This window comes from Apteryx rowi, unplaced genomic scaffold, assembly GCF_003343035.1.
Source record: "Apteryx rowi isolate R43461 unplaced genomic scaffold, aptRow1 scaffold_570, whole genome shotgun sequence".
Classification (NCBI taxonomy): Eukaryota; Metazoa; Chordata; class Aves; order Apterygiformes; family Apterygidae; genus Apteryx; species Apteryx rowi.
The window spans coordinates 395573-408205 of NW_020450839.1; the positions used below are offsets into that span (position 1 = coordinate 395573).

The window sequence follows — 12633 nt, forward strand, 5'->3', positions numbered from 1 at the left end:
GAAGCGCATCAACGCCGAGATCGAGAAGCAGCTGCGGAGGGACAAGCGCGACGCCCGCCGCGAGCTGAAGCTGCTGCTGCTGGGTGAGGAGCGGCGGAGCCGGGCCGGCCCCGCGGGGCGTGACGGGCCGGGCGGCGGGGCGGGCGGCAGCCGCAGGTGATCCTGGCCCCGGCGGCGGGCGCTGCCCGCCGGCGCTGCCCCGGCACGGGCGGCAGCTGCGCAGCGGTGTTGCTGGCTCTCGCCGCAGACGCTCGCGCACGTGAAAACTGCCTCGAGGAACCGCTTCCTCGAGTGCTTACGCCCGCTGCCTCCCTGCGTGTGCAGGTTCGCTAATTTCGGCGTTGCCAGTGAACTTCTGGGCCTTGAATGGGCAGCTGTGGGAAAGACTGGCCTCTGGCTCCCAAACCACCGAGTCCTCGCCGCTGGCCTGGGAGGGCCGGCAGGGGTAGGAAGTGGGTGCAGCAGATCTGAAGGGGCACGGAGCAGTAAGGATGTGTGAGGTCTGTGTCTGTGGAGGAAATGGCCAAAGTGTTTAGTGTTACCTGCAGGAGCAGAGGTCACCTGTGCCATGATAAGGGTGTAGGTGTTTGTGTAGCAGCATAGTGGTGTCCTGTGGTTAAACAGAGGGATAAAACTATACCTGGTTTACAAAAGGTTTACAGGGAGAGGCAATCTGTTACAAGAGCAACCCACTAAGATTTCAAGTGTGTGCATCCTTCTTCAGCAGCTACTGTGATGTTCACATCCGGTAGTCCCCAAATAAGACTTAAGTTACGGTTTTTGTGGGTCCTGGGATTCGTCGCTGCTCACGTATATCCTGGTTTGTGTCTGAATAGTGGTATCGTTTCAAACTGGAATACAAAGCAGGTCTGATGGAATAAGTTTGTTTGTTTGTAGTCTGTACTGAATTGGCAAACTAGTAAGGCACTGGTGAAAAAGCAGGTTGAACCTTGTGAAAGCAAATGTGAGTCTATTTACACAAATCAAGTGAGGCTGTGTCTGCCCAGTCCTTTGGAGATCTGTAACACTGGCATTGTTGCACAGGGATAGTTGTTAAGTAAAGTCTATGGCTTTCCTTCTCACCTTGCTGGAACTCAGGGTGAGAAGATACCTTGGCTGCGGATATACTACTGTTCTTCAGGTGAAAGATAAAACTGATGGTTTGACGTTTGTGCTCTTTGAAGATGCTGTGTTGGTTTCCATAAGGCTTCTTATAGGCTGGGAAATTTGTCTCTTGGACTCAGATACTTCTTCAAAACAGTCCTACAGAAGCAGTCATTTCAAAGTAGGTTGGAGCCATAGGCAAGATCTGGGCTAAGAAGATCCCCATCTAATCTTGCTAAAGTGCCTCACTTCAGAAATTAAATTCAAGTTGCTCTAGAGTAAGATAGACTAAAAGATAGACTTAAGTAAGATTCAGCATCGCATTTAAAAAGAAAAAAAATCAGTGTGGGATGGTTAAGACTGGGTAACTAACACTCCCATTTTCAGGACATGATTAGAAAGGCCAAGCCTTCTTCCTGTTTGCTGGGTGCTTCTCGCTGTATACAGTATTGCTCACTGCCTGTCTTAAGTTGTTGCAGGTAACGTGTGTTCTCTCTCCTTAACGTAACTGCTGTTTACAGGGTTTTCTCATATCTTGTTCCTATTATGTAGAATTCTTATATTCACAAATGAGAATGATCATATTAGTGAGAGCTTTTTCCAAATGCTCAGAATTTTGAGAAGAGTGTGTATGGAGGAAGTTTCTGCATTGTAAAAGCTGTGGTAATTTTTCCTGTCTTCTCTGTCTAGTGTGACAGTTAGTTTGTTGAAGCCTAAAACAAAAACTTGAGATGAAGAATAACAGAGCTGTACAGTGAACCTAATAATGCAATTTCAAGGTATTGGACATATCCCCTGGTATTAAGCAGTCATCGGTCTCTTTCCTGGGGGTGTGTAGTGGGGGGGGGGAGGTTGTTTTATACAAAAATTACTCTGGTTCTTGAATTGCCATTAAGCATGGGATACTGCTGACTAAATAAATGTATTTGCAAGTGGCTGTCAGGTACTTGGGGGTCAGTAGTAACTTACTGTGAACTCTGCAGCTTTCACATGTTGACAGAAAAAATGGTGAGTTCAGGTTGTCTCCTTGTCTTAATGCTGTCATATAAAAAAAGATTATTGTGTCTGTATGAATATAGGAGACTACACTCAGCAGAGCTTGTAATGTTCTGCTATAGTGCTGTTCTGTATTGATGATGGCCTGCAGAAAAGCAAGAGGCTTTTTTTTTTTTTTTTTTTAAGAGGGGGATGATGATGAAGTGACAGGAAGAATCTGTGTTAGAAGCTCTGAAGTAAGTGAGAACCGAAGTGAATGAATGGTGCCGAAGTTTGTTTTACATTTTTGTTATCAGAACATTTTGAGGCACCTCTGGCTTTTTTTCTTTTTTCTGTTTTGGTCACTGTGGTAAAAAACAAGGAAGTATTTCTCACCACAGTGTACTTAACCACAAAAGATTTCGGTTTCCGATTTTTTTATCCCCCCCCCCCCCCTTTGTGGTGTAGCTTTCCGTTTGAGACGGAGATAGTTTACTGCAGGTTAATGGCGATTTTAGTGCTAGTTTCTAATTAGGCTGCCAAAAACTTTGTCAGTTTTCAGAGATGGGAAGAGTTTGACGCTTTATTTTAAACACACTGCTTCTGGTTACATTTTTGCTGCTTCTATTTGAGCGTATTTGTTTGTTTGCCTTTTGGCCTGGTACTCTAAGCGTGGGTAACTGGGAATCTACCTCTGAGTAGTGATTGTGTTGTGATGAATGAGATTCTGTCTTAATATATCTGTCCCCTGGTGTGAGGTGAATACCTGGTGGTTCTTGTGGTGAAAGCCAGGGCTCTGCCAGCATATTTATTTGTAACCAGAGATCAAAAGGATTTGTCACTTATGAGCCACGCTTTAGTTTTTTCCTCTCAATAATCAAGTGAGTTTGACCACTTTAATAGTAAAGAGCTGTCTTTCTGGATTAGCCTTCTGTTAAATGCATAGCAATAGCAAATTTTGGAAAATTGAACAGAAGTACTCAACAGAAGTGTCAATGGTGTATCCTTCGGCTGTTGCTTGTGGGACCAAAGCATGGAGATATGCTAATCATATTTAAGACTTGACCCTTGCGTCCCTTCCGTGGAAGATATTGTGTAAATGGAGTGGAAGTTGCTGGGGGAGTTCCATAACCTTGTAACAATTGTGATTGTTACAAGGCTGGGTATGGCATGGCTCCTTTTATCTGTTGATGCTTTTTTCACCTCATGCTCACCATGTCAGAGAGTTCCCGTCATCTTTGTATCCTCTGCTGGCCTTCACATGCCAGCTGATGCTTTTCTGGAGCCTTGAAAGTAGGGGTGGGAAGATCTGCCCAACTGACTGTGCAGGAAGCAGGCTTTGAAAGGGTTGGACTGTTTAATGTGCTGGCAGTGGTGTGAATCTGTCTTGTCCTCCCAGTTACTTGAAGACACAGCTTCTCCTGGGCAGTAAAGCTGTGCCATAAGGAACCACTAGCCTTGCTGAGCAGTCTGTTGTCCATTAGGGAGCAAGACAGAGTGCAGACAGCTGCAAGCAACATCCTGCTTTGCTCTGCCTGTCAGTCCTTATTTTTAACTCTATAGTATCCAAAGGCCGCAAGCAATATTGGAGGTTTCTGTGGCAGCATACTGCCCACAGCCTTTTATCTTGCTGCAGTGAGGATTATCATTTCAGTCCTTAAGAGCAAATGTTATTTTTCGTTGCACGCCAGTTTGGGTTACTGAGAAGATGTACTGACTTGATTGTTCATGTCAAATGGATGAGGAAGTAATTTCTTGAGCTCTCTCCTCTTTTAGAGTTGATTTTCTTCTGTTGCATTCTGTTCTTTTCTGTAAAAAGATACATAGTCTATAAGGTAAATGGCATTTGGTACCAAATCACAGTGAAAGAAAATTTGGTCCTTACTGCTCAAATAGGTTTCCCTCTGGCCTGCTGGCTGTCATCTCAGTTTGCAGTACTTACTAACTTGAGAGAAAGAGTGCATCTGGGCCCTCTCTGGCTGCTGCTGTGATTGTAGCATCTTGCTGGAGTATCTGGGAATAGGTCAGGTGTGACGGACGAGGGCCTTTTGACGCAGAATGTGTGGGAGTGGCTGTAATGTGAGATTTGGAATAAGTACCAGAGTTGCTTTTGAAGGCTGCTGTAAAGGACAAGATGTCTTCCTTCCATGTTCACTAGATTTGTGGTGAGAGTAATCAGGACCATCCGGACTGTCTTTCAATATTCTGGAAGGCGACTAGAAAAGTAATTATTAGGATAGCGTATATTTGGATACAGCAATAAGAACTTTGATGTGCAATATGATGTTAGCTTTGTTTCTTCTATCACAGACAAGGTTTGCTATATCTGCTAACTTTCTCTCTTGTATTCTGCAGGCACTGGGGAAAGTGGGAAAAGCACGTTCATTAAGCAAATGCGTATAATTCATGGCTCAGGATACTCTGAAGAGGACAAAAAAGGCTTCACCAAGCTGGTATACCAAAACATCTTTACTGCCATGCAGTCTATGATCAGGGCCATGGAAACCTTAAAGATTCTGTACAAATATGAACAGAACAAGGTAAGTTTCTGACAATATTTGTATGTATTTTTTTAGACAAAGGGAGTTCTAGGGTTTGACTTGTAGATTCCTGTTCGTTTGTGTCCTTCCACGTTATAATCCCAACCTCCTCGAACTCTTTCCCATAAGTATTTTATGTTTAAGGACTGCTTTTTATGATACTTTACTGATATCTGACTCTGTTCCTTAAGCTATGTTAAGGACTAAAGCAACTTTCTACCTGAGGGACAGAGTCATCATATTCCACTGAATGAAGTTGTTCTCAGGATGGTCTGTGCACTGGTCTGTATAATGAATTGGTGGGAGCAAGGAATAGGGGTAGGATATAGGAAAAGTGTTTGACATACTCATCTCAAGGATTCAGTCATGTTAGATGTGCTGTGTTTTTATTTGCCTGAGTTGGTATTTGCATCTGAACTTGAAGCTGGTCAAATATATGGTGGACCCAAAAGACACCTGTTCCAGTAGTTAGCACTATTAGTGAAATCTATCAGTTTTTCTTTTACCAATCTTTATTTAACGGTTTCAGTCTCAGCCCAACGTCGGGATGAAGTTTGACTTGCAAATCTTGGGTCCAGGAATAAATTTTTCAGACAAATCTGGTCTAAATTATTTTAGCTGTTTTGAAGGGGTGAGAGCACCAGGAGATCAGATTTTTAGTGTGTTTTGCTTCTTTAATGCTTTCTGCCTTAAGGTTTTGAAGTGAAATTGTATCGTATTTGTTCTGTCACACAGCAACATGGAGCTGACTTCTAATAACTGTGTATAGGGGCTAGGTGGTGCACCAGGAGTTCTCAAGCATGAATTCCTTTTTTGCAATCCTTTAGTGAGATTCTGCAAGATCAGTAATCAGAATAGGCATGGTGTGAGGAAGCCTGCCTTACCTGTGCTTTCCCTGAGGCATGGCAGAGATATTTTGGTGGCTATAATGTGTCGACTTTTACTGGTGATCACGTGTGCAGAACTTGGCTTTGTTTTTCTGTTTTTCCTCTAATGAAGATTATGTTGCATGGTATAGGCAAGAGCCCCTTCGTGTGGCAGTTGTACCAAAGTTTTCAGAAAGCAACTTGGTGTGGATAGTAACCTCATAGATTCCGCAGGCTGTTGTAATGGTTTTAGTCCTTCCTTTGTTTGTAGATTGTAGGGTGGGCATTTTTTATTCTCTCTCTCAGCAGGGATTGTGATTGAAATGCCCTAAAGCAATGTCTCTATCACTACTCAAAATGTAGTTTAACATTTTTTTATTGAAAGAAACCTGGGATAGCAGCTTGTTCTCAAAATATAGCTTTACCTTCTCAAAAGTTGGGCAGTTTGGGGCTCTTCACACTAAATACTCTGCCTTGGAAACCACAGTGTTTATAAACACCTGCTGATCTAATGATGTAGCACATCTTGACAGGTGAAGTCTGTTGGTGTTTTACAGCTTATTCTGTGAAGGAGCATATGATGCTTTGGAGGAATTTTGCTGATGCCTTCTATAAAAAATGAAATTGTGAAATTTCATTTCTTAATTTAATAGTGATACAAGAAAAATTGGACCTGTGAAGTGTCAGAGGTATAGTTTACCCATTGCTCCTCTGGTCTTGGCAACCTGACCCACAACCAGAATGTAGATCCTTGAAGTCATAGTGCAAGGATTTAGTTCATCTGAGAGCTTTTTGTTTTGTGGAGGTTTTGTTTTGTTTTGTTGCTTTTGCTTTTCTATCTTCAGGCCAATGCAGTGCTGATCCGGGAAGTAGATGTAGAAAAGGTCATGACATTTGAGCAGCCATATGTAAGTGCAATTAAGACTTTGTGGAACGACCCTGGAATCCAAGAGTGTTATGACAGGAGAAGAGAATATCAGCTTTCTGACTCTGCTAAATAGTGAGTATATAACCACTGGCACACACTGGTAGATAGCAGTGATGCTCTAACAAATAATACTTGCCCAAATTTTTTGTTCAAGTCTAGAGTTGTTTCAATAGGCAGGAACACTGCAGTGGATCCCACTACATAATTTCTTTAAAGTACATCTTATTTTTTCATCTAGGCAAATAAGTCTTATTGGTGTTTTAGACAAGCTGCATGGTCTCTGCTGGGTACATGTATTGGGATAAAAATCATAAGTATATGCTGCTTTGCCTTTCTGGAACCAGATTCAAACAAGTTTCCAGTTATCTGTTGCCACTGCTTTTCTGAGGTTGCTTTTTCATCTTAATTTTTCCTAAGCATACTTCTGGCAGATAGAGGCAAAGAGCTCTGTAGGAGATGGGGGAAGCAGTTTTTTTATTTTTCTGGGGGACAGGTTTAGATCTGGAAATGCCTTTCTATTTGCTAGTTTTCTTGAGAGTTTGAGATGTTCTGGTGGGTGATAAAGGCAGCTGTTTAAACATCTGTGTCTGGATATACCTGAGGCTGGAGTCTCAACCTTATGCTATCTATGCTCTGGCTCTTAGGTATTAGAAGTGTTGCTTTTTCTCTTCAGGTTTGTCCTTTGGCCTACAGATGTGCATGGATATGTAACTTGTGGATTTATTATTAACAAAATTTAAGTATAGGAAGACCAGGAAGATATTGCCTGTGCTTGGTAACATAGTTTCCTTTATATGGAAAAATCTCAGATGAAACTCAATTCTACCATGGGTGTCCAGTGTGCTTAAACCTCCTCTGTAGAAAAGATTGTCTTCCGCTCCTATTTCCTGAAGACACAGAGTTGATAAAGTCCCTAATGTATCTGTTTATCATCCAAAGGGGATGGCTGGTGAATTACTCCTCCCCAAAGACACATTCTGTTTTTTCTGGGTTTTTTTTGGGGGGGGGTGTTTTGGGGGGGGGGTTTGCATCAAATTTTAAAACCATTCAGATGATTTCTGACTTCCTTGTTATGCTAGGGGAAGACTAAATGTAGTGCTGTTTGAATTTGTATATGATGTGCTGCAATTTAAGGTAGTTTTTCCATTGTTCTTCTTGTAGCTATCTTAGCGACGTGGATCGTATCGCTACCCCAGGATATCTACCAACTCAGCAAGATGTGCTACGGGTTAGAGTTCCTACAACCGGCATCATAGAGTATCCTTTTGACCTAGAGAATATTATCTTCAGGTACTGAAGGTGTATTCATGTTACAGCTGAACTGAGACAGGAGTGAAATGGTTTCAGGAAGGATGAGTTTTGTATTGCTTTTGTGTCCAGATGTTTAGCTGAGAGGCTTGAGTGGATCTGTGTACTGTAATGTCAGGAAGTATCTGCTGAAAGGTGCTCCTGTAATGGGGATGGTGTAACACTTCATTCTGATTAAGGGAAAGCTCCAAGCTGAAGCCATTGACTGTCATAAAATGGAGTATGCATTCGAGTCAGTGGCACTTGGAGCTGGACTAACCATCTAGCAGGAATTGGTCTCCTTCTTGGGAAGGATTGTCTTGCTGGCATCTGAAGCTGAAATGGTGGCTTGTGAGATAGCTGTGTGAACTGTTCATAGGTTAAGCCACTGAGAGGAAGAAACAAGCTTGCTTTGGGCAGTGCTTGACTTGAAATGTATTTGCCTTCAAGAATTCTTTGCTCAAGCAACTTTGACCATTTATTTCTCTTTGAAAAAGAGACTGCTTTTTGTACAGAATGACTTCCTCATATGTGATTCCCTAGTATCTGCCTTCAGATGTAGTTTTCTGTGCCTAGCTTGTGGCATCGGAATATGATGCCAAAACTAGTTGCCTGTGCTGTTGAAGCAACATATGGATATTTGGAGGCTTAGGCCTACAAGTAAACATGGCATACAAGGGTTCAGTGACATGCTTGTCTATTACAAAGCAATCTCTCTCTGGTACTTACATACTCCCTCCCCTTCTCCACCACAGTGTTGACATTATGAGAGAGGAATAAAGTAGTAAAGAAGCCTGCATCCCATCTCTGAATCCATTCAGTTACAGATAGACGAAAGGTCACTTTGCCTGTTCCGGTTTGCTGAACTATGAGATAGGTATAGGATTTTAGTAAAGGTGTGTAGATTGGACCAGATATGTTGAACTTTAGGTGAGCGACAAAATAATTTTAGCCTGCTGTACAGTTGGGACTTAAAACTGAGGCTATGAGTTGCATAGCTGTTACGCAGCACATTCTAAGAAAGGTTAATAGCTGAAGTGGGCTCTCTGAGAGACATTTTGAAGAAAAAAGGTGCTTTAATAGAAAATACAGTTTTGTCATTTAACAGAGCAGAGTTTTGAAAGATTTGTCTTTTCAGACCCATAATTCGGCTTCTGAACTGCTACTTAGCAAATCAGAGCACCATACAACTAGAAATGGTAATACTGAGTTTGGGGATTTGAACTGGGTATCAGTCTCCTTTGTCCATCTCTTCAGTTTGATATATTTCTGGAACAGGATATTTTGTAAGCTTGGTGGCTTTGTTAGTGACCACATGTTGCTACGTCCTCCTGTTAGTTTAGCTTGAACAGTAAAGAGCCTTTGTTCTCATTGTATGCTGGCACTTTGAATTCAGATAGAGAATTGCAGCTACTGCCGTGACACCATATGCATTTCTCTTCCTTAGAATGGTGGATGTTGGAGGTCAAAGGTCAGAACGAAGGAAGTGGATCCATTGCTTTGAAAATGTGACTTCCATCATGTTTTTAGTAGCACTTAGTGAATATGACCAAGTTCTGGTGGAGTCTGATAATGAGGTAAGCCAAAGAGTGGGAGCTCTCCAAGAAGATAGGGGGAAGGAAGAATGTCTGTCTTGCTTCTTGGAGGTTGGTACAAAAGTGCTTGGTGCCAAGGAAACAGAGAGTTGGATCAGCAAGGATTGTTGGTTTTGGCCTTCAGTTCTTCCTTTTGCAAAGGGAACATGAGCTTCAATGGGTCATGATGTCCCTGAGAATGGAAAATGCGCAGTGCATTCAAATTATCTGTACTTCTCAAATGATGCTGAAATACTCTGAAATTGCTGTGTCCTGTGTGTCTTGGAAGGTACTGTGCAATGTGAAGGCATGCTCTTAAAAAGTACCCGTTGCTGCTTCACTCTTTTCCTCACCTCAAGTACTTTGCATTGCGGCTGCTGTCCTGTTGGATAATGACTGGTCTCTTTGAAGGTGCAATATTGAATTTTTACACCTGCTGATAGATTAAAAAATGCTGTTAGGTGACAGCAGTTATTCCTTTATTTTATACTAGACAAGATGTGTATCAGTTCACAAGGCATCATGGCCAGTCCTCCAACATGACTGTGCAAAGCATAAAATGACTTTTAAGCCTTCTGGTATTAACTGCTTGCCAATTAAATGAAGCTCGATTCCACCAGATTTCTGCATTTGCTTTCCACTTACCTGCTCAGCTGGAGCCAGAACTTACTTGGGGCCCAAGTTATTCTGTGTACAGTATCTGAGATGTTGGGTTGATGCAGATCTAACTATGTGTGCAGGTAGCAGAAAGATGACTTGATCCTCATTTGTGGAAAAAAAAAATTTTTTTCCCCTCATTTCAGAACCGGATGGAAGAGAGTAAAGCCCTCTTTCGAACCATTATCACTTATCCCTGGTTCCAAAACTCTTCTGTTATCCTCTTCCTCAACAAGAAAGATCTTTTGGAAGACAAGATCCTGTATTCCCATCTTGTTGACTATTTCCCAGAATTTGATGGTGAGTGGGTTTTAAGGAGGAACACTCAATCTAGAAAGGAGGAGGTTTGGGGTTTTTTTTGTTGTTTGTTTTTAAAGAAAACTCAGATCTAGAGATGGGGAAAAAACTCTTAATGTGAGAAGAAATGCATATAACAATGAGAAAATGTCATAAGTGTCTTAATCATACGTATATAATTGGAGTCTGATTGAATGAACAAATAATGAACCTCTCCTAGATGAAGAAGTAAAAATTACTTTATCTAAATATGTACTTTATTAAATAATGGAAGTCTAACTTTCCTACTTGTATACTTGTGCATATAATCTGTTTATAGACATGCGAGAATTGCTGATATACTGGACATTTAACCCTCTAGTCAAGAGGTTATTTGAGTCCTTGTTTTGAGAATCTGACTGGTCAAATACCTGAGTTGTTCAAGTGTTGGTGCTAAAAATTTAAGGTAGCATGAAATTCTTTAGTGTGCCATCTGCAATTGTGAAAGAATAATAGCTACATGAAACAGAAATTCCAATCTGAAATAAAATTCCTTTGCTGAAATAGCATTTCCTACTCTACAGTTCAGTGCATTTAAAGTTGGCTGGTACCAGAGTTGTATGGGGCTGAAAATAAAGGTAATGGAGAGTGAGGTCAGGCAACACTACTCCTTCCATGCCCTCGTGTTTTAACTGTGTCATTATGTGCTTTGAAAATACATGGTGAAGGGAGAATTGCCCTTTTGCAAACCTTGCTTAATTTAAACTACTAATGAAATTGCTTCTAATTAGTTGTCCTCCCACTTCTGGAGTCTCATGCCCCCTGCTGTCTGAAAGTACAGGCACTCTGAAGTCATCAATTGTGGAAAATGTCAAAAGTTTCTGTGGCAGGGGGTGTATAGTTGGTGAGCCACTGTGAACTTATTGGTCGAATAGTGCATACTTCTCCTAATATAATTTAACAGCTGGAGACAAGATAACAACATTAGAAAGTGTAGTATGCTTTCAGCTCTTTCACATAAATAGTTATTGTAGCTGCTGCAGGGATGCTGTGTGGTTTGGGAGCAAGAGGTAGCCCACCAGACTACCTCTCAAGAGATGATCCTTGCAATGGAGAGTGTGAGAACACCAAATGCTTTGAAAGGAATATCAGTAGGTAACTTTTTCTGAGGAGCTGTTAACAATATAAAGTAAATACTGGCTAAAATTACTGTTTTTAGCCCCTGTGTGTTGACCAGTCAGTTAGGACAGACTGCAGTGTTGGCTGAATGTGTCTCTTGTTTGCATAACGTAAACTTGTATCCTTCTGAACATGAGTTCTGTTTATGTATTAAGAAATATGCATTCCAGTTCCAAAGGAGAGCATTGTGGCACGTATACCAAGCATCACTACTGTGTAGTAACAACAGCACATACAGAATTATACCAAATTCTGTATCTCAGAGCACAGTCTGAGCCAACACCTTGGAGTCTGTCAAAACTCTCAGTCTTGGAAAAATGCCTTTTGTAGGTGTTGGTTAGTTAATTTAAAAGCATGAGATACTTCAGGTCCCAGAACTTTTATACAATAAACAAGCTTAACTACTTCTTTGTATCCCCATAGCCCGTAAGAAGAAATGCACTGGCAATTGTTCTCTAGTTCAAACCAGAGCGTGTGCTTAGCACAGGTCCCTTGACTGTGTCCCCTTGTTTGCTGCAGGCCCACAGAGGGATGCACAGGCAGCCCGGGAGTTCATCCTCAAGATGTTTGTGGATTTAAATCCAGACAGCGACAAAATCATCTATTCTCACTTCACATGTGCCACAGACACAGAAAACATCCGTTTCGTCTTTGCAGCTGTCAAGGACACCATCCTACAGCTCAACCTGAAGGAATACAACCTGGTTTGACCTGCTCTGCCCTTGGCCCCTTGAGAGGCTTCATTGTGAAGAAAAGACAAAAAGAAATTTTAAACATGACAGGAAAAAATTTTAATTTTTGATGATGTAATGATTGCAAATTGTCTGATCTGTGGAGTGGCAAGTGCTCAGTGTTATCCTGGAGTCTCATGTCTCTGTCCACAGAGTAGTTGATTTCATATTTTTAACAAATTGCTTTTATTTCACAGTTAATGGGGATATGCCTCATTTCTTCAGCACCTTGTTCACTTCTTAATTTTTGCCAAACAGCTAAGGCGGCCTCATCTTGAGCTTTCCTTTGTTGCTTAGCCACTTTTTCTTTTCATTCCCGTGGTATATAGAGAGAAAATAACTTTCCAGCCAAGATTGTGAATTCACTGGACTGTGGGAGTGTGGAATTCTACTGGTCCCTTTGCCTTGTGCTACAGGGTGCCTCTGGTGTAATTTGCTAATCCTGCCTGCTTTTCCCCCCTCCTTGCCCTTCCCTTCCCCAGGACACGCTCCATGGTTCACTGTGACGAAATGTTG

The 12633-nt window shown here is 41.8% G+C and overlaps 1 protein-coding gene across 1 annotated transcript; it reads left to right on the forward strand.

Annotated features, from left to right (window-relative positions):
• The first annotated feature begins 6 nt into the window (after positions 1-6).
• GNA11 (G protein subunit alpha 11) lies at positions 7-12191 on the forward strand. The gene is made up of 7 exons (XM_026082289.1): positions 7-83; positions 4435-4619; positions 6331-6485; positions 7575-7703; positions 9148-9277; positions 10078-10231; positions 11906-12191. The coding sequence occupies exons 2-7, from the start codon at positions 4473-4475 to the stop codon at positions 12094-12096; spliced, it is 906 nt and encodes a 301-aa protein (XP_025938074.1). The 5' UTR covers positions 7-83; positions 4435-4472; the 3' UTR covers positions 12097-12191.
• Positions 12192-12633: the final 442 nt, after the last annotated feature.

Coding starts and splice junctions, on each gene's coding strand:
- GNA11 (XM_026082289.1), top strand. CDS start 4,473: ATGCGTATAATTCATGGCTCAGGATACTCTGAAGAGGACAAAAAAGGC. Junction 4,620..6,330: donor ACAAATATGAACAGAACAAG/GTAAGTTTCTGA, acceptor TTCTATCTTCAG/GCCAATGCAGTGCTGATCCG. Junction 6,486..7,574: donor CTTTCTGACTCTGCTAAATA/GTGAGTATATAA, acceptor TTCTTCTTGTAG/CTATCTTAGCGACGTGGATC.